Source organism: Aspergillus homomorphus, assembly GCF_003184865.1.
Source record: "Aspergillus homomorphus CBS 101889 unplaced genomic scaffold BO97scaffold_17, whole genome shotgun sequence".
Taxonomy (NCBI): Eukaryota; Fungi; Ascomycota; class Eurotiomycetes; order Eurotiales; family Aspergillaceae; genus Aspergillus; species Aspergillus homomorphus.
The window spans coordinates 505,973-529,779 of NW_020291903.1; the positions used below are offsets into that span (position 1 = coordinate 505,973).

Below are 23,807 nucleotides of genomic sequence, written 5' to 3' on the forward strand. Positions count from 1 at the left end.
AACGCCATTCACGAAAGTCACTGGCATCCTCAAACCTACGAGCCGAGCTATGCCTCTAGCTATGGATGTCTAACTATGGATGTCTAGCTGTCGGAATGGACTCTTAGTGCTGCACCATTCCTGGTTCGGTATAGAGGCGACTAGTTGATCTGGGGGCTTGTAACCAGGATCGACCCCATTGGAAATCGCTGGGAACACCCTGTCCGTGTCCGTCACTCGGGACTCCCAGATGTTGTTAAAAGGATGCCGCTTAGAAATTTTGCGAACGCGTGCCATTGGGCCTTAGGACACTCTGCTAAGCACCACCAAGACGCGGCACACGTGGTATCTTGGTTTGTTTTTCTAACTGAGGTCAACAGCCCAGTGACTGTGCATCTTACTCTGATGACCAGCTAAGGCGCGAAGGAGCATTTCAGTGAATGATGCGGTGGTGAAAGATGCCAAGCTGTTTACTTACAGATCGTGGCATGCCAGCCAATCGTGAGATCAGGACTTTGCTACACACGCGTAGCAGTGATGCTAATGTAGACTAGTAGACGTAGTATTTCGCTAGTCGATAAGCAAGATCAAGGATCGGCATTTCTAGCATTGGAGCTGTGGAACAGGGGGTTGAACTTGGGAGGAGGGGAAGGAAAGGAAGACGCTGGAAGAGCTAGCCGAAGATGGCGATCTTTTTGCGGGCAGGTTTTCCCCACGTTGTTTGAGGTCACGCCATCATCGCATCCGTCACCTTTGTTTTGACCTACGAAGAACTCCTCCAGATCGTCTTGGCTCAATCTGGAAACAGACTATAATCTCGTATAACTATCTTCCAAATCGCCCCCAACTTCTGCTCCCCCCATCCAGAATCTCACTGCTGCAGAAGGCCCCGGTGCAATGATTACCTCAATGCGGCAGCATGTGAAAGGCCAGCCAAGCCGTCGGTCAATCCTTATGGTGTGGGATTTGCCTTGGTTAGCAAGTTGACAAGAAGACCAAGACGTGCAAGCCAGAATCTAGAAGTGTTCGAGCTCGGTTCTCCTGGCAGTGTACTTGCGAAAAGGTGGCGGTCTGTGCAGCAACTAGTCTGGGCTTCATGAAGCTATCGCGACTAGACCATGCCATTTACGTACTCGAGCTCAGCTATGCCCGAGTCACCCTTCCATTGCAAGTGCAACATGCTCCGTGCTCTACACGATATAATGTTTGGAGTGTGGAGAAGAGCAGGAAGAGCAGGAGAAGGTGCAAAAGCGATTACAATCCGTGACGACCTTGATGGACTGGTGCTTTCCACCGCCTGTTTGCTTGCAAGGCTCGGACATTGTAGCACGGATTCAAACAGCACACTGGCAGGTATCACACTTCTCGGAGATCAAATCGCCGATTGACCTATACCGATTCATCCGTACGGCACCGTTAGTGTGACCGATTCTTATGTCGGCTATATCAGGATCCCTTTATGTCTACCGGCTCCAGAAAGACCAAGTCCTTGATGACTCCGGAAAGTTTGTTGCAAATATGGGTTAGAAGCAGGAAGAGACAGAGCGATCATGCGCGGCTACAAAGCACTTCCTTCAAGAATCAGCCTGCGATATCGAAGAAACCATCAGTAAGAATAATTTCCCCTTGAATACTACGCTGAACTATTTCTAGCACTCATGCAGGTTCCACTTAAGGGAGCAGCTATACTCAACTAAGCCAGTCTCACAAAACCTCTGCTAAATTCATACAACATTATACCCGGTACCTATTTATACACATCTCAAAAAAAACCTTCCCAGAATTACTCCTTCAACGGATCATGGCCCCAATTTTTCAAAGACCGATAGCTCTTACTATCCGTGTTCTGCTTCGCGGTTTCCTCCTGGGCGAGATGCCGCTTGCAGTATGACACCACACGGCGCATGTGATCGATGTCCTCCTCCGAGTACTTGGACGCGTCCTTGGAAGGGTTGTTCTCGAGAATGCTCACGATTTTGCGACCACTGGAAACAGACACACACATCTCAAGCTTAGCACACATGAGACATGACCCGCGGGGCTGCAGGGATGATCCCGGGAGGAAATGTCTTACCTCTCATGGCCGACGGTCTCTCCTGACTCATTGTTACTCCAACCGGAGGATTGGGACTGTTCTTCCTGTAGCCAGTCGCGGAGCTCGTTGGGGGTCATGTTGACCAGTTCGTTGAACTCGCTGGGTTGGTCGTTGGTCAGCACTAAGTCCATTCCAAACAATGTGAGTGCTAGATTTGTTGCTCACTCGATAACGGTGTCCTTGCTTTTGACCATTTTGATGTTAATTTCTGGATAGATCTGTGGGTGCTTGAAAGAGTGAGTGGTTGAATTACCAGCTGTTTTGTACTTTGGCTTGGGCAAGCGTGACGTCACGCTTTCCGAGAGCAAACATCAGCGTCATTATGTGTAGTGCATCTGAGCTGCGTAAATCACGGTCGGTCCCGAGGATCGATCATGGATCTTCGAGCAATCTACCCGCAGGAGTTCCGTTCACTTCAGAATTGAGTTTGATTCTCGTGGTTGTGGCGAATTGGTGGCCGTTTTTGCTGCTTTATGCCGCCTCCAAGTACAGAATAGTAGTCTACACAGCATGATCCAACATTGTAAGAGGATTCCGAGTACCTATACCTGGGTGTGCCTACAGATCCACTCATCCTGTACAGCTCTTTGGCTGAGCTACGCTGGTGGGTTCCACCGCAACATCTTCCGTACTAGCAGTAGAAAATCGGCCTTTTCCTGCCCCTCAAGAGTCGTTTCCCTCTGCTCAAGCGGAACGGGTTCTTTCAATGGAATACCAGCGCAGAAGTCACCTTAATTCTAAACATGGTGAGCAGGGATTGGCATCACTGACATAAAGATTGCCTCACCTTCATCAGAGAAGAACTTATGGCTTAGCTTCCCTCGGGCAATAAGATCAGGCGGAGGAGGTCCAAGCAGTCTGATATTATCCGCAAGATGGGCTCGACTTCGATAAGTCTGATACTCTGAGTCGTAACCGGTAAACAAAGTTTCGCCCTCAAAAATGTTCCAGATCTATGGAAAGATTCTCAGAAGATCTGTAAATAAGATAGCGGGCTCATTGTCTTACCATGCATCCCATATTCCATATATCAACGCTGTATGTCCACGGCGCCTCAAGGATCACCTCCGGCGCCCGATGCATGTTGGGTTGAATATCTTCCAAGTGTTCTACGCCACCAGGCATAGCGGAGCCAAAGTCACATAGGGCCGGGGCTCCCCATTCCTTGGGTAATCCGAGCTCCTGGGACACGTAGATCGTTCTTACATCTAGCTCTTTTCTCGGACAAGGAATTCGAATCTCATCATCGACCAAGCCATCGACCAAGCCATCGAAGACTGAATCATCGGCTATGCCGAACATGATATTGCCGGCCTTGATGTCTGACAGGTTCCATGCGTAAGTAAATTGCGCAGCTCAATCGCGGGAGCAATGTGATTGGCATGGAAAATGTACCAGTGTGTATTACCTGGCACTCTGTATGCAGGTAGTCCAAGGCCAGGAATAGTCGCTTGAGGATGAATGCCAGAACATTACGGGTAACCTCCGCACCGGGTTGCGATGCAGAAAGGTCAAAACACTTTCCCAGAGAGGAGGATGTACAAGGCACCTATGTTTATCCTCAGCTCTGTCAATGTCGAAAGAGTCAAGTAACGACCGGACAGCGCCGCAACCTGGGTGATTTTTGGAACCTGCTTCTATACGTTTGTACATGTTAAGTTTATCGTCCAAACACTGTCCAATAGATGCAGACTTGACATATATCTTGAGCGTGACGCAGCGACGGTACCTGATCGTTCAGCATTTGAGCAAGTTGACTCGAATAGTTACTTCCCCAGGCGGCCAAGGACGCTCACCTCATGTCTCGTGCAAGCCACACAGTCGAATTGGCTCCGAATCCGAGTTTTCCCACAACCTGGTATTTATCCTGCAATATATCCCCTATTTTGGCAGGATAATATCGAGAAGCAACATAGTCTGGCATGGTCTGTTCTTCTAGTTTCTGAGTAACCGGAATCCGGACGAAGTTCGGATTCGAGAAGTTGAGGGGCTTCCATTTTCGTCCAAGTTGGGGTAGAGAACGTATAAGCGAAGTCAACATTGTCTGAAGCGACGAAAGATAGAATGGCCATTCAAAGCTTGCAGGTCTAGATGGCTCAGCCCAGGCTATGTGGTCCACGTCGTGATAAAGATGATGGGAAGGCGGAAACAAGGTGGCTGACGAGACGAGGCCGCGAGGATCTTCTTGTCACGTGAGACCGCTCTATGAACAGGTATTGGCTGTTGTTCATTCAGAGCAAAAGAGGCTCATGAGATCACGAACGCATTAGTACTGCCGTTTCGTGAAGTACGGCGAAGTGGATTCGTGACGCTTCATGGATGTGTGGGCGACCGGTGAGGTGGTTACTTGACCGGATGATTCACACATCTCGATATTGTCGAATTCCCTTACTACCGGCCCAACTATAGGCCTTTAGTTTCAAGCTCATTATCATATGACTCGCTCCTGTCAGGTGTGTACCATCATGCGCTGATTCATTTGTACAACACGAGTAGATTTGGCAAGCAAACAAACACGACCAAGTCGGTCTAACGGAACCCACCAAGAGCAATGCCACATCGCTGTATTTGCTTGTAGACGAGCTCCTTGGCAAGATAGTCCTCGGTCGCATCGACTATAGTATCGAGCTCGTCGACACCATCTAGGCCAATCTCCGCTAGCCCATTGGGTACATCGAATCGAAACAGACGGCTCGCATCGTCCAACTCGGTATGCTCCCTGATGAATTTATTCATATCCCTCTCCGTATCGACATAATCTTTTCGGGTCGTTTTGATCAAGCCAAACATCGTCTTGTTGAGCCGTTTGATCGACGGTACACCAGTGCCAATTGAAACCAGACATTGGATCTGACTGTCCAAGGAGCCCGAGGGCCAGATTCCTCTGGCCTCTATCCAGACTTCTCGTACCGGATTATTCGCTTCGGTGATGCTGTTGTAAAATCGTCGTCCGCTGGGACCGATGGGGACAGAATCGAATAATGGCGGCGTGGACAAGCTGGCCTGGCCTGCTTGCCACACTTTCGCGGTCTTGAACAGCTCGTTAGAGCAATATTTGCTAGGATAGCTCGTCAGGGGGGCAGAATTTCGCTTGGATCCGTCATCTGTGACGCAAGCGAAGCTACGTCTGGTCAGTATATTGATTTGGAAAGGACGGTTCAGCCGGCAGCATGCTTACACCCTGCACGAAAGATCGACGTCCCTCAGAAGCACATCGTCCTCATATCCAAGCTCGTGAAGAATTGCCTTCATCGCCGATTCTACCCTCCGTCCGTCGTATCTCGATTGTCGGCACAGATTGCTCGTCAGTGGTATGTGCCGTTTCCGGGCGAATATGAATTTCAGTAGCCGTCGGTAGGCATTGATGCATTGGTCGATGTCCATCTTGAGACGTCCTAGCATGATGGCGATTAAGCTATATAGATTAGCTGGCGAACGATGCCGCTGATGAACAGCCGCGCAGGGTCGACTCACCCGCCCGAGCCCGAGCCTCCGATGAGATTGAAATAGTCGCATGGCCTGGGTGTGTTCTCTCCATCAATAGATTCCATGATATGCTTTAGGATGTAAAGCGAAGAAAGGCTCCTGACGCCCCCGCCGTCCAGGCTGAGAAGACTGATATTGCGTTCCACCATCGATGCTGAGTTGTGTTTACGGTAGATTCTAAAGTCAATTCGATCGCGGTTCCAGCATTTCTAAGTCGCACATCCCGGGAGCTTGATCGTTAAATACGAAGTAGAAACTTATTATCGCCTGTCAGATGGACGCCTGATGACCCCGCGATGATGACGCAAAGTCGTCCATCCCATGAAGCATTATCGGGGCTGTGATTGGTGCAGCCAGTGACAGGGGAGCTCCTGGTGGCAGAATTCCCGACCCAGTGGGATGATCGACAGTGTCAATACGGGTTGATAGTAGGTGTTTAGCTAATAAACTGGATTACGGCTGATATCCAGAGACTTTCCCTTTCTACTTTAGGTCTAACTTAGTAACGTAATCGGTAAGCGAGTGGCGCGTGTAAGCGGGCGGCGCACCTTGCCAAGCATTCTGGTTTATATACATTTTTGAAGCCAAAAATCAACGTATTTACACCGTTAAAATCATGTTTTCTTGGTGTTGATCCCTCGCAGAGTACCTTATATATTTATGGCTGATTTAATTACAGTCCGAACACCGCAGTAGCGTATAGTAGTAAGGTGGTTTCTTACCGGCTTTCTACTAAGGTATCTTGATCCCGGATGCTTTAATAATCTTACCAGCCTACTGGAAAGCTTCAATTATCTTATTAACAGTGAAGCTGTGTAGATTAAGTATCTAGTAATAACTTCATTTCCTCTTTTTCTCTTAGCGTTCCTTCGTAGCCCGTAATTAGTAATTTTTATACTTGAGCAGAGCCGCCCAGCTAAATATAATCTTACAGCCCTTAACTATATATGTTAAAGCTGATTTTATTAGTATTAACAGGCTCAGTATATATTTATAAAGTAATCTTTTAATTATAGTTTTATGTTTTCTTAATTACCTCACATTTATAGGTGTTCTTAGTATAATTAATACGGTGCTTAGCCAGCTAACCAGGGTAGTCTTGTAGAAGCAGTATATAAACTGCCTAAGTACTTCCTGAGGCTGGAAAGGTACCAAGCCTGAAATATAAAAAATACTTTAAATTATTAAGGCTTTAAAAGTAAGTGAATAAGTATCTGGATATATATTAAGGAAATCAGTCTTATTAATATAATAAATACCTGTTTAGACTAAATTCTTAATTAAACCTCTATATACCTGTTTTAAGAATAAGAAACAGGTAATATCTAATAGTTAACAGAGATATAAAAAATACAGAGATATATAGATAAGAATAATACTATTTTAACTATAAATCTTATCAAAATAAAATATTAGATAGGAGTTATATCTATTAAAAATTAAAAGATTATATCAGCTGATCCTTTATAGCTTTATTAAAGAAATAAAGTATTCTTAAAATTAGTATAATCTAATTTTATTACTGGTCTAGCTGTTCAGTAAAAGATTAATTCTTTATATAAAAAGTATTTTATTCTGATACCAGGTCTTTATATAGATCTTCCTCTTAAAAATTAAGTATAGAGGCAAGGCCCAGTCTGAGATATTAATATATTTAATTAATATTACCTATTCGCAATCTTTAGGCTGTATAAGAAACGGCTTACTTATATAATTAGATTTTATAATAACTTATACAGCTGCAACCAGGTCTATAGTAAAGCTAGTTTTATTAAAGTTATAAATATTTTAATTAGTAATTTTATATTCTGATATAGCAGCCTAAATACAGTTAAATTATTTATAAAAAATTACTAGATCCTTGTAATAAGTTCTCTTATAATTATATTAATATAAGAATTATAATTTTAAGAAATTATACTAATTAATAAAGTTATATATTTATTTATAGCTGATATTTATTGTAGTAGTAGTACTGTACTTTTAAATTAAGATTTCAGTTATAGAATAAATATATATAAGTCTAGAAGGAATTTCTTGCTTATCTATAAAGAAAATCTATTATTCTAATAATTCCTCCTCTGTAGGAGTTAATTTATATAAATTAGTATATATATTAGCTTAAGATTTAACTCTATTTAAGTATTTATAAAGAATTGTCTCCGAAATTACAAAAACCCTTACTATTTTATATATAGAGAGAATTTCTTACTTTTTAAAAGTCTTAATTACTAAGATAAGTCTATTCTCTTGTTCTACCGTATTTTTTAGTAATACAGGTATTTTTAGTGGTTTTATTAATGATTTAATAGCTTTAAGTTAATGAAGGTGACTGTTTTGGTGGTGGGCGCACTGCCCGCTTACACGCGCCACTCGCTTACCGATTACGTTACTGCTTTTTTTGCTTACTAAGCAGACTGGAGTATAGAAAAGATATAGAAATAAATATCCTAAATAAGTTCTAATTAATTCTGAATTACTCTAGAAGTGAATATTAGAGAAATGATTTTATTCTTAAAAACTTATTTAAATTTACTAGTACTAGTTATTAGAGTAGCTTAACCTGATTGTTATATCTTAACCTTATCCTGACTATTATCTAGTAGTTAGATTAAGATATAAAAAGTAATTTAACTATATAATTAAAATCAGATTAAGATATAGTAAACAAGATAAGGTTTTGCGAGGTAGATAGAAAGGCATACGCTGTAACACACCAATCATGCTCGGGCAAAGCTGACTCTATATCGATTCCCTATCTGTGGCAGACAATAATAATGCTCATGATCAGTGCAAGCTGAACAAATATAGTATTGCTGGATGCAGATGTAAATCATTTAGCATCCCTTGGTACAAGCTATACGATTACCGCAGAGACTGGAACATTGCTAATTAATTATGGCGAAGGATAAGAGTGATACTCTGTGTTTTTGTATTGTGTACTATGGCTAGCTATAGAATGATACTAGAAAATATTAGTGAGGCTTTATGTATAGAAGCATACAATCCCAAGGGTCATGTTCACTGCCTCTATTCTCACATATCTCATACCCCAGTGGCAAGAGAGAACACAGAAAAAACAAAACCAAAAACAAAAAACAAAAAAAAAGAGAAGATCAAGTTCTCTTGATCCTCACAAATTTGCAAGAACGAATAACAGAACCAATTGCATCGTAAGCTGGCAGACTCACACGTCCCGTATAATCCGATCATAAACATGTCATCTCATCACTTACAAAAACAGAATCATAGATCCAAACATACACAGAAATGACATCAAACCATCAGCGCCACCACCACTGCAACCACCAGCCCGGTCCACCACCCATTCCCCGCGACAACCAGCCCTCCCGCCGCCCCGTTCGGCAGCGTCACGTTCTGACCGGCAAACGGATCCGTCAAGTTGGCGGCCTGCTCCCGCGTCACATTCACTATTCCGCTGTAGGCCACGATCACGTTCCCGACCGTTGGGACATACTGCCACAGCGGCGAACACACCCGCACGGGCGTGTCGTCGGCGACTTGGTGGTCGCCCTCCGTGCAGCCGGCCACCGTCCCCGTGAAGCAATAGCTGCGGCCGATCTCGGTGAGGTACGCGGACTGGCCCGGCGCGAGGGGCGTGCGGGCGACCCCTTCATACACCATGGCCTGGGCGCTGAAATTACTCGTCTGCAGTTGTTTCTTGTCGACCGTCTTCTGGACCAGGGCTGTCAAGGGCCCCGCGGCGAGGCCGGTGATGTTCGTCACGGCAGAGTAGGTGCCGTATCCCCCCCTTCCTGTGATTTCGCAAGTGTCGGTGTTTTTGTTGGTGGTGTTAGTGGTGTTGGGGCAGCTGAAGGCTGCGGTGATGCGGCGAGGCGGGTATTGGTCCCAGGAGACGGGTTGACGGTCCCAGTTGAAGACGGCGCAAGTGGTTTCTTCGCTGGCGTTGTTCCCTATGGAGACCTGAGTGGTGGGCTGAGCTGATGCACCTAGGGCGAGGGTGAGGAGGAAGAGAGCGGCGGTGGATTTGAGGGTTGGCATGGTGGGTGGAATGAATTGCCTTGAGAAAATAGTTGGGAGTGGGAGTTGGGAACTGAGGATAAGAAGACTTTGTGATCTTATGCGATTAGTATCTTAGAAAGTGGTGGCTGTAAGGGCCTACTTATCACATATCCTAAAATCTATTTTGTTGCTGTGGATACTGTTGGATAGTAGTTGATCTTGATTTCAGGCAGCGATGTAAAAACGCAGGGGCAGGTGTCGCCAAGGAGCACCGGTTTTAAGGGTCAGACATAGCCATCTGTGGGGTTACTGAAATCTGACGTGTTGAAAGTGGATGCTGCGCATATGAGTAGACACTGGCTCAGACTGCATTGTCGAGACAACTCTGGGGAGTAAGAGATCCTGTAGTCATGACAATCAAACAGTTGGTAGTGATAAGTCCCCCATGCAGGTTTTCGCGTCAATGTTTATTACCTGCCACTGGAACCGATGGCACAGATGCTAATGATCCCGAAATCTCCTTCGACTGAAGTGGGTAAGAACTCCAACAGGCTCTCGTGTCCAGGGTCTAAGTCGCTTAGATCAGATGGGCGCACCAGACGCAGGCGGTCTCTGCGGGCCATGCGCAGCGCGCACCAATGACAAGCTCAAATCGATCATCTAGGGCAGGCTAAGAAATAATTGTGTTTGCCTACACTATTATGATGGTCGATGGAGTTGTGGGGTCTTCTTTTTTAGGCAACCATATAGTTGATGGTATACTCATATCCGAAGCAATTGTCGGGCCGAGGCCGGCGGCTCAAGGCGCCAACCGACACCCCCACATCCTCCGGCTACCGGCCCAACTGTACGCTACTTGGCACAGCCTCACGTCTAACATCAAAATCGGCCATATCCGATCTTCTTGGAGGTCTTGCCTGTTGGGTCACACTCGCTTCACGGGTAAAATGCTCCCACAGTGGTGCCTCAGGAATTGAGATTTTGCCTCAAACCAACGTCCTAGTGGTTGCTGCAGCCTCAGTCAGCCAGCACACTCATCGCGATTCTCTACTGGACTTTTACCCTAATGATAATGAATAAAAATATTTTTTGGAATCCAGACTATTTATTGTAAATCATCTTAATTTCCAGTTATTCTCATTATAGAAATATAAACTGAGTTATAAGACTAGTACTTATTGTCTAGTTATTGATATGCTGAGTAACCTCCTTTTATTAAAGATAGAGGGACTAGAGAAATTTAAAAAAAGCATAAAGGTTTTATGGGATTATTGTATTAAACATAGGAATTACATAATATTGAAATGTAGACTCCTAGAGGTAGTGGAATAAAAGTTTAAATCAATAGATTTTTGATAAAGCTTTTTCTAATTTTTTCATTAATCATCGAAATCGAAGTATCTCCAGAAGCATTCGTCAGATATAGCTTGAAAAACATCGAAAAAATTGAAAGTTAATTGCCAAGGTCTATACTGAAGAGTCGATGGGAGTGAGAAGAGACGTGAACGAGCCCCCAGGCACCACATGCCGACAATCTCAGCAAAGCCCGCCCCGCTGCCTGCCGTCAACCAAGTCAAAAGTCCAGGCTTCGCTCGTGGGACTCAAGCCCCATTCTTCTATTTGATCTTAAGGATGCAAATGTCACACCGCTGTACTTGAAAGGGATCAGCTGGGTTTACCACAAGGATCGGACCGAAGGGATGTGGTACGGAACCCTTCTTATCCCAGAGGTTAAGGTTTCTTCTTGAGTTATCGGGCACCGGGTCTTGCTATTGAAAAGACTATTCCATACAGACACTACGTTGATCTCTTTTAGGTGGTTCAAGCATAGCGAAGGCATGTGTCTTGAGAAACCTGCATATGTTTAAGGGCTTAAAGCTAAGCCTTATAGAATCCCCCTGCAGGGAGATCGCTTGCGCGCATCAATAGGATCAACAGGTTCATAGGGCTGATCAGGCTCAATCAAGATTATGGGTGATGTTGGCTGGGCAGCTATTTTTTTGAATGAAGCCTATTGTTCCTTTCTTACAGTACATATATCACGAATTCAAGGTATTTAAGTGCTATCTAAGTTTGACCTCAAGAAACTGTCCCGGGTAGGCGGTGCTTATATGACCATGATTTATAGAAGAACATGGACTTTTCTGATACTTTGGTTGTATCAGTCAAGAGAAAGCTTCTGATGAATGCCCAATAATATAAATCAAATATTCTTTTTGTGCACCATGACTCTGTTCTCATTCGTCCAATGATATGCTTTGATGATATAATAGAACTGAACTCAGAAGTGCAACCCGCCCTCTGACTTCAAAGCCGCTAACTATTGCTCAGACGTATTCAATCTGAAAATGGTGCAGAAGCTGTTCCCATGAATGGATACCTAGTAAACGAAATGACGTAGAACTTTTTGCGAGAGATAATCCTGAAACTCTCAAGCACGCTTACCTTCATCCATCAACTATTGAAAATGCCAACAAAATACCCAATAATGAGCACTGCTCCAACGATAGCGCCTTCGTTGAGCTGAATATCAAGGATTTCGATTCCAGGCACGCTGCGTACTGTGCTCTCAAGGAAAGATTCATATCGAATGACAATCTGTGAGATGCAAGGGTGTACGGAATGACCGAGACCCATGTCACAGGCATTAGCATACGAAGTACCTGTAGATCTAATATGAAAGCTAAAGCGAAGCAGTGGCGGCTGAAATTTGACCAAATCTTTGCAGGATTCATTTGCCCATTCTATCCTGCCATGTTCGTCAAGAATACCTTCGGCTTCGATCGTCAGTGTGGTGGAGCCTAGCGCAGGTACTTCGGTCAGAGCGAGGATACCACAATGGATGCCCTTGTCTATGTTTAAGCGTCTATCTGCCAAAACGACGTGAATGTAGAGATTCTGCGGGGCGGCTGTGTTATACTGCGACGGGTCTTTGATATTTTCCGAGTTCCCTGTCGTTTGCGTGATTTCAGCATACCTGATGACCGTACTTGTTAAGGAAGATGAAAGAACAAATCACAAAGGTTTGGAGCACCAGCTTATCCGATAACGAATAGAATACCTTGTGCTTCAAGCCCGGATCAGAGTTTGCGTAGAGCAGATCTCCATAGTCGGTGCTATTCATCCACGAGGTAGGTGCTGGGAACTGCTTGTCACAGACCGTCAATTTGTTTCCCCAGTGAGGAAATCGACATTTGCTCAAAGACTGATTGAAGGTGGCACTTGCAGCATCGCCTTTGGTCTGATAGCTAAGCATGGCGACTGCTGGTTGGGTTCCATTTTCCACCACATCAACGTCAGTTTCCCAAATGAAAACATGGTACTGTGAAAGCGCCACCAGCCAAAAATAGAGACATATGAGGAGAAAAATGAGGATCTCGATGAGGACAGTCGACCAGCCTAGCTAGGTTAGTTATTGTATTGTTTGGGTCGCACGATGCGGGCTGTGCGAAGGAATACTAACGCTGGAATATAACGTATCTTTCTCTGGGACGCTGCAGTGATCGCATCTGGTGAAAGACCGGCTTCAGAACGGGAATCAGCTTTCTTGGCTTGAAAGGTTACCTTAGCGCGTATGTAGTAGGCAAAGATGCCAACCGCGGTCAGAAAACTGAATAGCAGACTGAAGATAAAGACCCATCCTTTAAATAGGTAAAGCGTCCTATTGGCATGTCGGTTGGACCAATAGTCGTCAATCCTAGTCACAAACAGACTATGTGCGCACAAAAGCGCAATATCCGCTGTAAGGCCTATTATCATGACGATCTCGACAATGCGTTTGTGGTACTGAGTCGGAATGCTTGAGCTGGACTGTGGGCTATTATTATTGTCATGATGAGACAAAAGTTGATCCGAGGAATGCATGCAATTCCCCGGCGGTGCTGATTGTTCTCGCACTGATCCCGAGGTACCATTCTGCTCTGGGCTCCCCGTTAGTACTGGTCTTTCTAAGGACGCTGGAGTATTGGCTGTCGCTGAGACTCCCCCGTGCACCGCTATGGGATTACCCTGTTCAGGGACGTTATCAGTTTTTTCATCGGTAGCAGAAACGTATGGTCATAAGTGGTCCTTGATGAACCCGCCATTGTGCTCAATTGAACTGACTCATTTGCCATATCAGAAATCTGAGCGCTCGAATTTATGTCTGCTTGAGAATGTAACAGCTGATGATGAAACTCCTGGCATATGAGCTATGGAGTTAAATACCCAAAGTCGTTTACCGAGAGGAGGAATGACCAGATGACCTGACACTTCATGCCGTAGCATGGTTTTTTTACGACTCTGATCCAGCAGCCGAAGATTTTATCCTAGTAGTGTTATTGGTTTTGTCAGCCCACAGTAAGGCTTTGACGGCAAATGCGGACACGAAGCAATCAATTTATTATAATCCGTATGCAAACCACAGGGTCTCTACAGCAATATTCAGAACCAGAAAATAGTAGAGTCGTGAGGAAACTCAGCATATCATTGAGCATTTGATTGCAACCACCGTTTGCTGCACCCCAGGACTCTGTTAAGATTGCCATTTTTCTCAATTTCTCCATAGCATCAACAAATGCTTGAAAGGCACCTGATTCGAAAGTATGACAAGTACCCGAGTACCCACCACCCCTATCATCGAAGTACTAGCATTCGTGGATCTCTATTAGTTCTATCTTTCGATGATACTAAGTTGGGGATATATGGGACCAATACATACCTTGTGTACATCGTACAAAATCTTGTTCGAGGAATCAGTGATGTGACGTAGACCGCGTTCAGAGTCTTGAACCCATCTGGTTATACCTTGCCAATCTGTGCCAGGTACAAGGATATATTGTGTACGTGCGACGGTCCTGATTCTGTTGACCACATACTGTATGGTCCGGCCCCATGTGAGAATGCCCAGATCATGTGCTGTGCATATTGTTAAAACCCAGCTTTGATTCAGGAAAGATTGCCGCACTGACGTTCATTCATAAGGCCAAAGATATGTAGCACATATCTTGTCAAACAAAAGAAGAATAGTTTGTTGTTGTAGGCTCAAAAACTACCACGTGATCATTGTGCCTGATAGTGTTGTGCAATTCGGATCCAGAGTTCCCCGAAATCATAATTATAGGACCGACGTGCATCTCGTCCATTGATCATGCCATTCAATCTGGCATAGTTATGCTGTATTTTGGTGATGAGAGTTTCCATGTCACAAAGGTGTGGGGGCCATGGAGGATTTGCACTGACAACATCCACAATCGCGTAACGTCCGCTCGCTGTGACAGCTTCTATCAAACTGTCAAGGACACCTAAGATCTTTGAATCAAGGTTAGATCCGATCTGAGGTTGAATATAGTTCCAGAGGACTGGAAAGCGGAAGAGGGTTGCGTTAAGCTCAAGCCAAGGTTGGAGGTCGGCAACAGTAGGGTAGCTAGGGCCGCCACCCAGCACTCGTCCATCCCCGTTCGAGTCACTCTGAAACGAGAGACCAGGAATATTAAAAATGATGATATAATCATTAGCATAGAACGCTCTAACGTCAGTTGGGGATCAACGTCGGCAGATTATGCAATGGAAATACTACCCATGCCACGCAAGATTGGTAAACAATCCAAAGTCTTGACTGGAAGCCAAGAATAGGAGACCCGCAAGAATACTCGAGCGTGATATGTATCTCACCATCTTCTAATTTTCGGTTAGAAGACAGGAACATAGAGCGCGTAGATGAGATGTTAGCTGTATGTGAGGCTGGTACAAAGCCCTGCTCACAATGTACTGGGGCAATCGGGCTGATTTAAATACCTTTGAGGGTTGTCAACTGTTGGTCCAGCCAGAATTGATGTCAGATCCATAGATGAGATACCAGTTGAAGACTTTGAGGAAATGAATTTGCATGATCGCATTTTAACGGGGAGGATCCATGCTTGTCGACTTTTGATTGTTGGTTTCGTCAGATGGCTCAGCTGTTGTCTGGAATTCTTTGATTTTACCCGACCCACTGGAACATACCGACCAAGCTTTCTGAAATATGGACTAATACGAAAACTCAATTTTGCCCGGTATCCATAGAACATCGCGTCTATTTCATAAAGAATATCATAAAGTCATCCGGCTTTGATGTGGGGATATGAGCTAGCTTAAGAGCCATTCACATTGCCAAGCCAGAGGTCGGGGGTCTTGCTATTCTGCAGTATCGCACACGCTTGCCATCAAGATAGCTTTGAAGCTGTCCAAGCTTAGGTTTCCCATCCGAACTTACATCCACGGTACTTCAGACATAAGAGAATGCTCTCGGCTGAGGTTTAGACCACATGTCTGATACGGCACCACAGTACAGATTGTTCCCACGGTATGAGACACGCTCTATCAGTAATCTAACCATTGAATTCACAAGATGAATGCGCAATAATGAAAGGGAAACGAAGTAGTTGGGTAGCCACCGGGTCCCCCGAGAAGCGGAATGGAGACAGCGCAGGTCAACCCGCTATGGCTGTGGTGTCAAGCAAGTGTGCCAATTCATAAGCATCATTAGCCAATTTGAGAGGACGAATATCCCGAGTTGCTTGGAGGCATTTTGATATCAGATTTCCAATGCACGTAGGATTATTACTCCCTATTTCGCTTTCTGGATATGTGTATACCAACCAGTTATGTGGTGATTTGACTGTAGGATTAGTCGATACAGGAAGATCGGCCGAAATTTTAAAGATTGTCTGTCAGCGTTAGATTTTCTCAAGTCAGCCGGGGATGCTACATTGCAATTAATTCAATGTGGAGGTAAGTAGACATCTGCCGGGAAGGGGCCTGGAAAAGGTGTTTGAGGAGGCTCTACGTGGACGTGACAGGGGATTTTAATGTATGGATGAGCAGGGTATGGCTGGCTAAGCATACAGATGGTCTTCCAGGGGCTCAGTCACTTCCAAGGATGTAAAGCAGCAATGCGATGCCACAGCCGGATCTTCCCCATCCTTCACGGCACCCCACATAACTGGCTTGAACGCTGCACCCGCATCGCCGGGGGGTGGATGACACGCCGCGCTGATGGCCACACTGCATCCGATGGCAAAGGGCATGGCTCGACACTTGTGCCGCCGGCCTGAGAGCACCCAGATTACCAGGAGAATGATGATGGTGAGGAACATCGCTATCTCGAGCGGAATAGTGGAGACGGCGCACGTCATCAGCACTGCAGCCTCTAGTGGCTGTCCGGCCAGATCGTACGGCAGGATCTGCACGTAGAACAGCCCTTCCGAGATGAAGAAGTGTATGAGGGTGAACGTCAGCAGCAGCGGGAGGCTGTACCGGTACGGAATGGCCAGATAGAAGGTGGATCGCTGCTGGCCCTCGGGGAACGAGACCCGCAGCGGCCGCCGGGCAACCGCGTAAGTGCTGTAGTCGACCGCGTGCAGCATCCGGGTCAGACAGTCGTTGAACGGCATGTAGAGCAACGAGATTAGAAACTGCGGGGTGTTGGCGAGCAGCTCCATCCCCACGTACGTAGTGGCGAGGTTCGTGAGCAGGGCGCCGGACTGCACAGAGCCAAAGCCCTTGATATTCCATACCTGCGTGATCCTGACGTCAGAATAGTCCAAGTTCCCCGCGGCCGCTTGGGCCTTTTCGGGAAGAATCTGCGTGATGGCGATGTACCCCCCAAGGAGTGGAAAGATTGACAGGACAACCCAGGCCTTGCACGCCTTCGACCACAGTTTGACTTTGGTCGAGGGCTTTCCGGGGTGAGGAGGAAGTGGCAGCGGCCCGCCTCTCACCTCGGGGTCGCACGAGTCTCCCCAAGGGCATGCCGTACTCGTCTTTACGGTTGACTTTGAGAGCATGCACCAGTTCACGGTCCATGAATCCGGGCGCTGCAGGTACGACGAAATCGCATCGCCAATGGTCAAGAACCGGTTGTGGCGGTCGATGTTCACCAAAAAGGTCATGCATACAACTTTGAGCAGAATGCAGATGACCAAGACCACTCCGATGGGCATGTGGTAGAGCAATCGACATTGATCGCCCGTCTTTTGGCTCAAGCAATGGTCGATAGGAAAGGCTAGTGTTCTATTCGGGGTCCCACCCGGGAGGAATCGCGATTGAGGAAACCAAAGCTCGTCCGAGCACGCGGCGGTGATTGTCGCATTTTGCGGAAAGGTCGCGTTGCTCCACGTTCGATCCCGGACATAGGTCTCAAGCTGCTCTGGGGTTGGATTGTGCTCAAGTTCCGCTTTCAGCTCCGCGATCTCACTCATGTTTAGTCCGGGCAAGTAGTCGTACTGCACCATCGCATCCGAAAATATTAGCTTATATTATCTTAGTTAAATATATGAAAGCTGGCGGGGGAAGTCTATGATTTTATTAGCCTATACTTAATTGAGACAAAGCCAACAAGAAGTTATGATTCTTGGCTACTACAGATCTAAAAGAGGATTAGTTTATATACAGTTTAGAGAATCTTCTAGTTATGTAGCTTACTGTAATATATAAGCAGAAGCCGCCCAGAAATTACTAACTAAATAAACTAAAGTAATCCAGGATTTATTAGAGTTTTCAGGTATATGTTCCGTAAGCAATCTGTAATTATCCCAGAGCATACACAAATCCTTTACATGCCGCCCTTATAAAAGCAGCGGCACCTCAATCAGGTAAGCAAACGCGAGTCACAGCAAAACAGTTCACTTATACACAAATGACGTTGGCGCCTCGCGCCTTGGGCATGTTAAACGAATCCGCCTTAGCCACAGACACGGCTGGTTATCGCTCCGCCTGGTTAGTTGATGTTGATTTGTTCGTGTTTAGAGGCCCCTGTGTCGCGTTTGGAGGTGAAGGTGCTCGGGACTCATAGGCTGTCATGGCCGCCACGTAGACGACGCTTAGCGCCATCAAGCTTGAAAAGCCAAAACTCCGTTATCATTGGGCATTGAAATGGATTATCATACCTGAACTCTGAGATCATCTGATACTACGCACAACTCTGAGGCGTAACGCAGCGATCTAACCCATGAGATTTTGTGCGTGGCAGCCAAATGTGGCAGCTCGGAGTGGGAGCTCCATCTTCTATTTTCCCTCGCCTCAAATTCTATCCAAAATTCAGTATCAGCGTGAGTACTATTGAGACAGCGAGATGCATGGCTCACCTTCATTTGTGATGCTGTGGCATATCGTTCGTTGGCCTGGTTGAGACGAATGGTCTTCGCCGCTGTCGGTCACACAGCTGACAATCATTCTATCGCTTCATCGGATGCAGTCAGAGAAACTCATGTAACCGTGACCCCCAACATGAAAGCATCAGCCAAAGGTGGATCAAAGTCGCGCTTTGTCGCAGCTAGAATGACTGATCTGGGGCGGGGAAAGAGAAGAAACGAGATCGGAGAGCCTCCGACAGGCGGGGTATTCGCATCTTCATCATCATCATCATTATAGAACTACCCCAGATCCCCACCCAAGCTTCACATCTGGCAACCACCACCAACACACGACCTCAAGAACAACCATCATGGTCCTCGACAAGCCCGAAAACAAAAACGTCCTCAAATCCTTCGACCTGAGCGGCAGAGTCGCCGCCATAACAGGTACTGCACCAACCTTCACCACCCCAACCACCAACACAAACAGTCCTCTCACAGACAATGATATAGGCGGCGCGCGAGGCATCGGCCTCGAAGTCTCAAAAGCCCTCGCAGAAGCCGGAGCCAACGTACGTCTCCCCTTCCCACCCAACCCAGCCCAGCCCAACCAACACCCACGCACCCCTCCTAACACCACCCCTAACCCCAAAAGATCGCGATAATCTACAACACCTCCCCAAGCGAAACCGCGAACGCCCTCGCCGCAACCCTAGCCTCAACCAACACCATAAAAGCGACAGCCTACCGCGCCGACGTCTCGAACCAAGCCTCGATCGCGTCCACCGTCGACCAAATCGCCGCCGACTTCGGGCAGCTGGACATCATCGTCGTGAACTCAGGGATCGTGTCCAACGTGCCAGCGGAGGAGTACACCCCGGAGCAATGGCGCGAGATCATGAAGGTCAATCTCGACGGGGCCTTCTGGACGGCGCAGGCCGCGGCCCGGATCTTCAAGGCCCAGGGTCGCGGGAATGTTATCTTCACGGCGTCGGTTAGCGCGAGCTTGGTGAATGTGCCGCAGAGGCAGGCTGCTGTATGTTCCACTCCTTCCCTTGTCTTTTACTATAGGGCTTTCTGTGTGGGGGCGTGTGAGGGATGTAGGCTGATGGCGGTGGGGCGGGTAGTATAACGCTTCCAAGGCCGGCGTCGTGCAATTGGCTAAGTGTCTGGCTGTTGAGTGGGTGGATTTCTGTCGCGTGAATTGCATATCGCCTGGTTTTATTGAGACGGAGATTCTGGATATCCATCCGCTGGAGTGGCGAGAGAAGTGGTTTAGTATGATCCCTGCGCAGCGGATGGCGGATGCGTATGAGTTGAAGGGGGTAAGTTTGGGGGTGGTTTTTTTTGTCTCTCGTGTTTAGGAGGGTTTACTTGTGGATGCTGATATTTTTCTGATGCGCTAGGCGTATGTGTTTTGCGCGTCGGATGCGTCGAGTTATATGACCGGGGCGAATCTGGTCATCGATGGTGGGTATACACTTCCATAAATTTTCAACGATGGGTAGGACTTGAAGGTTATTGCGCATGGTTAAAATTCTCTACGCTCGAGGAAGTCAACATTACATCCACCTTACGGGTTCCCAACGGAAGGCTCAGATATCTGCAATCGATTTACGTAATGACCGTACCGTAGCTTGATTTGAGTCTGCAGTCTGAAGCAAACGACATAGATACAACTTGGCAAACCCCTCCTAATCACTGCGGATTGATAACCCTCACAAGCACCGTCCACGTCCCCAAACAAAGCCACCTCACTTGCTGTTCGGATTATCACGCACAAACATCTTATCGCCTCGTTCGTAGTCTGCCAATCGAAGCTCCTGTCATCCAAGTCAGCTTCTTCACAAATCTTCCAAAGTACACAATATACATCATTTGGCTGCTCTGACCTCGGGGGAATAGTCTTTAAAGGTTGGCAAGAAGCAGATATGCATGGCGGTCACTGGATCGGGCGCATCAACAGTCACACACAGCCTATCGAAGGAGTTTCAGCCACGCATGTTCCAGGCAGTTCTACATCAAACACCCCATTCCCTGGAGCATTGTCTTCCGTTCCTGCAGAATAATCATAATGGAAAGAAAAGTAACATCGGTCCTACCAATCAACATTCTTGGTGCTCGGCGGTGTCAACTTGTCTTGAGGCTCCGTCTCAGGCTTAATATCCGAAGAGCCAGGATCTGCAGGGGAAGGCCTCATGGTAGGCTCTCCAGTAGCCTTAGGGTTGACCCCGAAAGTGTGCCCAAACGCTGAGTGACCAGCATTGCTCGGCTTCCTAGACTCTAGTTTGAACGAGCTACCATCGGTATTAGTTTTGGCGTCATGTGAGAGACCGGATGGTTTCAAGGCCGTTCCACCGAAAATGCTAGCTCCCGTTTTCGATGCTGCGAAGCTAGAAAACCCTCCAGACAGAGATGTTGCTGCAGGCTTCACCAAGCTTGCCATGCTGCCAGATGGTGTGCCAGGACTGGCTGGGTTATTCGGATTAATACCGGTCATGAACGATGCTTTTGGCTTTGCATCATTACTGAAAGAGGCCGCAAGACTCGGATGAACATTCTGATCTATCAATGCAAGGCTTCCGCTTGATGTAGTACGCACAGGGGCCTCTGTGCAACGTCTCTTGTTTGGAGTCATTGCGCCTTGTTCAGCCATTTCATCTTGTCTGAGGCGCGCCGATCTCCTTGCTGGAAGATCATCAATATCATTGAGTCACAAGAGAAGCCCCGAGTAACTTACCCTCATAGAATCTAGCAAGGGTTGACGGGACTCTGCTGTTGGCAGGATTTCTGCTCCATGATTTAATCGCATTCAGACCCGCCTTTAATTTGTCTAGTTCATGGGATATTCGTTTGTGATCCTCCTGATAGGACTCAGGCTCGCATGCGATTTCGGTCACTTCCTTGTCGCTCATTTCACTGATAGTCTGGGTTGTGAATATTTCTTCGAGAGGCGCTAGTAGACAATTTTCAATTCCGAGTGTGGCAACGTTATCGACGAAAGTCACGATTGCGGACTAATATCAGCGTAAAAGGGGTCAGCCGGAAAATAACTGAAGTATGAAGACATACAGCTAGGGAACTTCTACTCACATCATAATATGCTTGCATCTGATTGAGGATGTCGGCAGCAGTATTAGTGCTTCGCGGGTTGCGCATCGTCTGGCTAGCGGTGATTGTAGCCAGTGCTGTTAGATTAGCATCGACCACAGCAGTATCTGTAATCCTTGCCGCATTGACAATAGATCCCTGTTTCTCCACTCTTCGGATTCGACTGAGAAAGCTATTACCTATTGGCAGCGGATGTCCACGCTTCAAGTATGACATCAACTCTTGAAGCTTCGAAGATAACGCATCCTTCATATCGCATAATCGCGGTTCAAACACCTTGTTCATGAGCTGATCCACGGTACGAGCGTCTGCAAGACACTGGAGCAAGAGCTTTATGAAGTGGTGTACTGAGCCCCAAACCATTTCCATGTGCTGTTGAGCAAGACCTTCCCAAGGTTCGGACATCTCACAGAACAGAAACCCCACAGTTAGGTTGTTCATGTTTCCTGGAGGTTCTAAGCCTCTATTTCTGTGTGCGTGTTCGCTAATTCTTGCTTCAAGCATGGCACGATCAATATCGATTGGGGCCCAACCATCCAAATAGGGATTCAATTGCGTGGCGACATTTTCCGTTGTCCCGGTTTCCCATGGCTCCTGAATTCTCCAGCGACTACCTCGAAGATTCATCGCTTCAGCAAAACAGTCATTAAGATCTCGTATAGTAGCTCGGAATCGACGGAAGTCGTAAGCATTGTCAGAGATTTCGGAGGAACCGAAGAAATCGTCCAGATACACCCCATTCAAAGCTTGACCGACAATTCTCTCAAAGTCTCTGCTTATTCGGAAAAGATAGTTCCTCTGCTGATTTATTTCTGAGCGAGGAGGTCCCATCCCATCAAGCTTGGCTCGGAGATTAGCAATTTTAGTTTGAATATCGATAATGAGCCCTGGTATCTGGCTTTGAGCATGATTTGAGATGATATCACCTAGACGAGAACGTAGACAAATGGCACCAACGTATTCGCGAGGAACAGCCACCCAACGGGTATTGCTGAAGAAAGCCTTTTCTTTGCTATCCCTTTCCTCAATCCACACAGGCCGAGAATCATAGAACCAACAATGCAGAGCATGCCAGCCTAGCTGGAGAGATTTCTGATCATTTTGGATCAAGTCAATGTACTTCTTCTCCTGCTCGGAGTTGGGTTCCAGACAGTCTAGATGAGTTATGATACTCATTGTCCGCTCTTTCTTAGGGTCACACTCGCTTGCGAGCTCCAACACATTCTGTAGGTCGGACTTCTCCTCTGCTGATATGACGGCTAAAATGATACTCCGTGTATCCTCGAGATATCTTTTGGTCAAGCTCTTGATGATGTCTGTGTCTTCTTTCTTCGAAGGTAAAAGGCTAGGCAAGTCGACAATCTTCAGGTTAGGTGCGTATGGCTCAGATATCTCGACTTTGAGCACATCATCTGTAATCTGATGTTTATCCAAGCCTAGGTGCTCTTTAGCCAGCTCGAGTAGATTTGGAAGATAGAATGGTTGAGTGGATAGCGATGACTCGAAGCTGCGCAGTCTCTCAGTTCTTTCTGCGTCTGTGCACGACGGGCCAGGTTCAAGCGTTGCCTTGAAGGTGGATGTTGGCCCCCGACGGCGGATAACTTCTGTGGCGAACTGTGTGCAGCCCTCAACCTTGCCAGAGAAGTGAATGTGTGAGAGCGCTTCGAGGACAGAAGACTTCCCGCTGCCCTTGCTGCCACAGACGACCAGCTGCGGAAATTCGAAGTTCTTTATGGAGCTAATGGTGCGCAGTTCATCGAGTCCGTCCAAAAGTTTCGACTGCCGTGACTGTAGCTGCACGAAGGTACTGTTGTCTGACATTGTGACGAAGCAGGTGCAAAAGCTGTCAAATTGGGAGCGTAGAAGGTAGAATGAGGATGGATGGGTCGAAGGGGTATGAGACGAGATTGGAAAGAAGAATATGAGCTGAGACCTGAATTTTGCAGTAAGTGGAAGACAAACACAAGGGTAAGTTCGGGATGTGTCAAGAGGAAAGGTGGGTCATTTGGAGTTGTTTAGTGGCTGGTGGTTATGGCGAAGAGCGTGTTTGTGTTGCTGAA

At 46.7% G+C, this 23,807-nt stretch overlaps 10 protein-coding genes across 10 annotated transcripts; 1 reads left to right on the forward strand and 9 right to left on the reverse strand.

Moving 5' to 3' along the window:
• Positions 1 to 1,564: 1,564 nt before the first annotated feature.
• On the reverse strand, positions 1,565 to 2,503 carry BO97DRAFT_59264 (DUF3140 domain-containing protein). The gene is made up of 3 exons (XM_025700929.1): positions 2,240 to 2,503; positions 2,054 to 2,173; positions 1,565 to 1,964 (listed from the first exon to the last, which is right to left on the reverse strand). The coding sequence occupies exons 1-3, from the start codon at positions 2,266 to 2,268 to the stop codon at positions 1,763 to 1,765; spliced, it is 351 nt and encodes a 116-aa protein (XP_025551693.1). The 5' UTR covers positions 2,269 to 2,503; the 3' UTR covers positions 1,565 to 1,762.
• A 167-nt stretch (positions 2,504 to 2,670) lies between these two features.
• Positions 2,671 to 4,115, reverse strand: BO97DRAFT_434498 (kinase-like protein; the record flags this gene model as incomplete). Its single annotated transcript, XM_025697682.1, has 6 exons — positions 2,671 to 2,804; positions 2,862 to 3,027; positions 3,083 to 3,396; positions 3,470 to 3,557; positions 3,593 to 3,803; positions 3,871 to 4,115. The coding sequence occupies 6 exons, from the start codon at positions 4,113 to 4,115 to the stop codon at positions 2,671 to 2,673; spliced, it is 1,158 nt and encodes a 385-aa protein (XP_025551694.1).
• A 488-nt stretch (positions 4,116 to 4,603) lies between these two features.
• BO97DRAFT_344851 (uncharacterized protein) lies at positions 4,604 to 5,709 on the reverse strand (the record flags this gene model as incomplete). Its single annotated transcript, XM_025691750.1, has 3 exons — positions 4,604 to 5,195; positions 5,253 to 5,489; positions 5,549 to 5,709. The coding sequence occupies 3 exons, from the start codon at positions 5,707 to 5,709 to the stop codon at positions 4,604 to 4,606; spliced, it is 990 nt and encodes a 329-aa protein (XP_025551695.1).
• Positions 5,710 to 8,564: 2,855 nt separating this feature from the next.
• BO97DRAFT_405474 (uncharacterized protein) lies at positions 8,565 to 10,061 on the reverse strand. The gene has a single exon (XM_025695197.1). It carries the CDS (start codon positions 9,581 to 9,583, stop codon positions 8,837 to 8,839), a length of 747 nt encoding a protein of 248 aa, XP_025551696.1. The 5' UTR covers positions 9,584 to 10,061; the 3' UTR covers positions 8,565 to 8,836.
• Positions 10,062 to 11,998: 1,937 nt separating this feature from the next.
• On the reverse strand, positions 11,999 to 12,800 carry BO97DRAFT_424626 (uncharacterized protein; the record flags this gene model as incomplete). The annotated part of the gene is made up of 2 exons (XM_025696994.1): positions 11,999 to 12,495; positions 12,557 to 12,800. 2 exons carry the CDS (start codon positions 12,798 to 12,800, stop codon positions 11,999 to 12,001), a joined length of 741 nt encoding a protein of 246 aa, XP_025551697.1.
• Positions 12,801 to 13,998: 1,198 nt separating this feature from the next.
• BO97DRAFT_308752 (glycoside hydrolase) lies at positions 13,999 to 15,016 on the reverse strand (the record flags this gene model as incomplete). The annotated part of the gene is made up of 5 exons (XM_025691187.1): positions 13,999 to 14,169; positions 14,244 to 14,440; positions 14,494 to 14,565; positions 14,653 to 14,698; positions 14,765 to 15,016. Coding segments are annotated over 5 exons (738 nt in total), but the record flags the coding sequence as incomplete, so codon positions are not given.
• A 1,382-nt stretch (positions 15,017 to 16,398) lies between these two features.
• On the reverse strand, positions 16,399 to 17,906 carry BO97DRAFT_451934 (uncharacterized protein; the record flags this gene model as incomplete). The annotated part of the gene is made up of 1 exon (XM_025699017.1): positions 16,399 to 17,906. The coding sequence occupies exon 1, from the start codon at positions 17,794 to 17,796 to the stop codon at positions 16,399 to 16,401; it is 1,398 nt and encodes a 465-aa protein (XP_025551699.1). The 5' UTR covers positions 17,797 to 17,906.
• A 605-nt stretch (positions 17,907 to 18,511) lies between these two features.
• Positions 18,512 to 20,165, forward strand: BO97DRAFT_405475 (SDR family oxidoreductase). Its single transcript, XM_025695198.1, has 6 exons — positions 18,512 to 18,612; positions 18,759 to 19,083; positions 19,150 to 19,208; positions 19,292 to 19,672; positions 19,764 to 19,961; positions 20,043 to 20,165. The coding sequence occupies exons 2-6, from the start codon at positions 19,008 to 19,010 to the stop codon at positions 20,124 to 20,126; spliced, it is 798 nt and encodes a 265-aa protein (XP_025551700.1). The 5' UTR covers positions 18,512 to 18,612; positions 18,759 to 19,007; the 3' UTR covers positions 20,127 to 20,165.
• A 312-nt stretch (positions 20,166 to 20,477) lies between these two features.
• On the reverse strand, positions 20,478 to 21,325 carry BO97DRAFT_59385 (uncharacterized protein). Its single transcript, XM_025700930.1, has one exon. The coding sequence runs from the start codon at positions 21,290 to 21,292 to the stop codon at positions 20,735 to 20,737; it is 558 nt and encodes a 185-aa protein (XP_025551701.1). The 5' UTR covers positions 21,293 to 21,325; the 3' UTR covers positions 20,478 to 20,734.
• A 16-nt stretch (positions 21,326 to 21,341) lies between these two features.
• On the reverse strand, positions 21,342 to 23,568 carry BO97DRAFT_344825 (putative dynamin GTPase; the record flags this gene model as incomplete). The annotated part of the gene is made up of 2 exons (XM_025691749.1): positions 21,342 to 21,653; positions 21,730 to 23,568. 2 exons carry the CDS (start codon positions 23,566 to 23,568, stop codon positions 21,342 to 21,344), a joined length of 2,151 nt encoding a protein of 716 aa, XP_025551702.1.
• Positions 23,569 to 23,807: the final 239 nt, after the last annotated feature.